The following is a 2500-nucleotide window of genomic DNA, read 5'->3' as shown; positions in this document are numbered from 1 at the left end:
AACCAGAACTAGAACCAGAACTGGACTCATGTGGAAGGGTCTATGTGTGTGTCCAGCAGCTGAGGGTCAGTGTCAATGGGTTACACCTAGTTATGTGTGAGTGTAGTGTGTGTCTTTTGTGTTCTCTCAGCATCAATCCATGTCCAACGACTTCAACAATGAAGCCCTTCACTGAAACACACACGCACTTTTACACACACTCACACACACATATAAAAGCACATGTGTGTTACTTGCCCGGATGGTCTTCATGTGCGTCAGGAAGAGTTGTGTGTTTGCTGGACAGTGTGTGTGAGTTCTGGTCTGGCGTCTCCTCTGATGGCTCGGGGTCAGAGGTCACTCTTCTGAGACTGTCCACTGCCTTCCAGGTGATGGCGCTAGCGGACACAGTGCAGGAGGACCAGGAGCAGCTGGAGGAGGCGTTTGTTCGTCTGCGCAGCGCCACCTACCTGCTGGTGTTGCTCATAACACTGTGGCAGAATCTGACCCGAGACCAGTCCAAGATCCTGGAGGCCTCACTGCTGCCCCTCCTGGAGGACACACCACAACTGGTACACACACTCGTACATGTAAACACACTCTCACACACATACATGTACACATGCTTGTACACACAAAGACATACACACACACAGACACAGACACACTCGCACATATACACACACAGACAGACATAAACATAGTCACACACAGACACACACCGACACACAAACGCATACAAACACACAAACACACACACAGACAAACACTCACACACAAACACTCACACACAGACACACACACACAGACACGCACAGACACACACAGGTCTCTGTCATGTCTCCTCCATGTCTCTGTCATCATCATTATCAACAGAATCTCTGTCATTATGGCGTCTCTCAGGGGGAGGAAGAGAGGGAGGAGGAGGGAGGAGGAGAGGGAGGAGGAGAGGGAGGGAGGGAGGGAGGAGGAGGAGAGGGAGGGAGGGAGGAGAGTGAGGAGGAGGGAGGGAGGGAGGGAGGAGGAGAGGGAGGAGGAGAGGGAGGAGGAGAGGGAGGGAGGGAGGAGAGTGAGGAGAGGGAGGCGGAGGAGGAGAGGGAGGAGAGTGAGGAGGAGGGTGAGGAGGAGGGAGGGAGGAGAGGGAGGGAGGGAGGAGAGTGAGGAGGAGGGAGGGAGGAGAGGGAGGGAGGGAGGAGAGTGAGGAGGAGGGAGGGAGGAGAGGGAGGGAGGGAGGAGAGGGAGGAGGAGAAGGGGGGAGGGTGAGGGAGGACCTGTCAACACATGTTGAGATAAAGACAAAGAACATTGATCTTATCATCTGCAGCTATCAGTCTGGACATCACACACACATAAATGCTCCTCCTGTGACTGTTGATGTGTCCTTGTGTGTGTGTATGAGGACATGTGTGTGTACGTGTGTGTATATGAGGACATGGTTGTGTACGTGTGTGTATATGAGGACATGTGTGTGTACGTGTATGTATATATGAGGACATGTGTGTACGTGTATGTGTATATGAGGACATGTGTGTGTGCGTGTGTGTATATGAGGACATGGTTGTGTACGTGTGTGTATATGAGGACATGTGTGTGTACGTGTATGTATATATGAGGACATGTGTGTACGTGTATGTGTATATGAGGACATGTGTGTGTACGTGTATGTATATATGAGGACATGTGTGTACGTGTATGTGTATATGAGGACATGTGTGTGTACGTGTATGTATATATGAGGACATGTGTGTACGTGTATGTGTATATGAGGACATGTGTGTGTACGTGTATGTATATATGAGGACATGTGTGTACGTGTATGTGTATATGAGGACATGTGTGTGTACGTGTATGTATATATGAGGATATGTGTGTGTACGTGTATGTGTATATGAGGACATGGTTGTGTACGTGTGTGTATATGAGGACATGTGTGTGTACGTGTATGTATATATGAGGACATGTGTGTACGTGTATGTGTATATGAGGACATGTGTGTGTATATGAGGACATGGTTGTGTAAATGTGTGTGTATTTTATTTTTTTTATTTTTTTAGAATCCCTTATTAGTCCCGCGAGGGGAAATTCGGTAGTGCTTTTTACAACCATTCACACATACTGATGGGAGTAGGCTGTAGGCTGTACACCTGCACACTTGCGCCAAGTTCACCATCAGGAGCAATCAGGGTGAAGTGTCTTCAGGGACACAACGACACAAGCTTGTCTGGAGCTGGGATTGAACCTGCAACCTTTTGGACTGCAGGCAACTCTAGCATCTGAGCTATGACGCCCCTATATATGAGGACATGTATGTGTAAGTGTGTGTGTATAGGAGGACATGGTTGTGTATGTGTGTGTATATGAGGACATGTGCGTCTACATGTGTGTGTATATGAGGACATGTGTGTGTACATGTATGTGAGGACATGTGTGTGTATATGAGGACATGTGTGTACGTGTGTGTGTATATGAGGACATGTGTGTGTACATGTATGTGAGGACATGTATGTGTATATGAGGACAT

The 2500-nt window shown here is 48.2% G+C and overlaps 1 protein-coding gene across 1 annotated transcript in view; it reads left to right on the top strand.

The window, feature by feature from the left end:
* Window positions 1–2500, top strand: part of bbs9 (Bardet-Biedl syndrome 9) — a 65260-nt gene that overhangs the window by 41412 nt on the left and 21348 nt on the right. The window contains exon 19 of the mRNA XM_087812180.1: window positions 369–551. Within this exon, the coding sequence (XP_087668306.1) occupies window positions 369–551 (183 nt within the window). The remainder of the gene's footprint in view (window positions 1–368; window positions 552–2500) is intronic.

Source organism: Callionymus lyra, chromosome 17 (assembly GCF_982586985.1).
Source record: "Callionymus lyra chromosome 17, fCalLyr1.hap1.1, whole genome shotgun sequence".
Classification (NCBI taxonomy): domain Eukaryota; kingdom Metazoa; phylum Chordata; class Actinopteri; order Syngnathiformes; family Callionymidae; genus Callionymus; species Callionymus lyra.
Note: the sequence above shows the minus strand (reverse complement) of the source record. Positions and strands in the feature narration are given on the sequence as shown.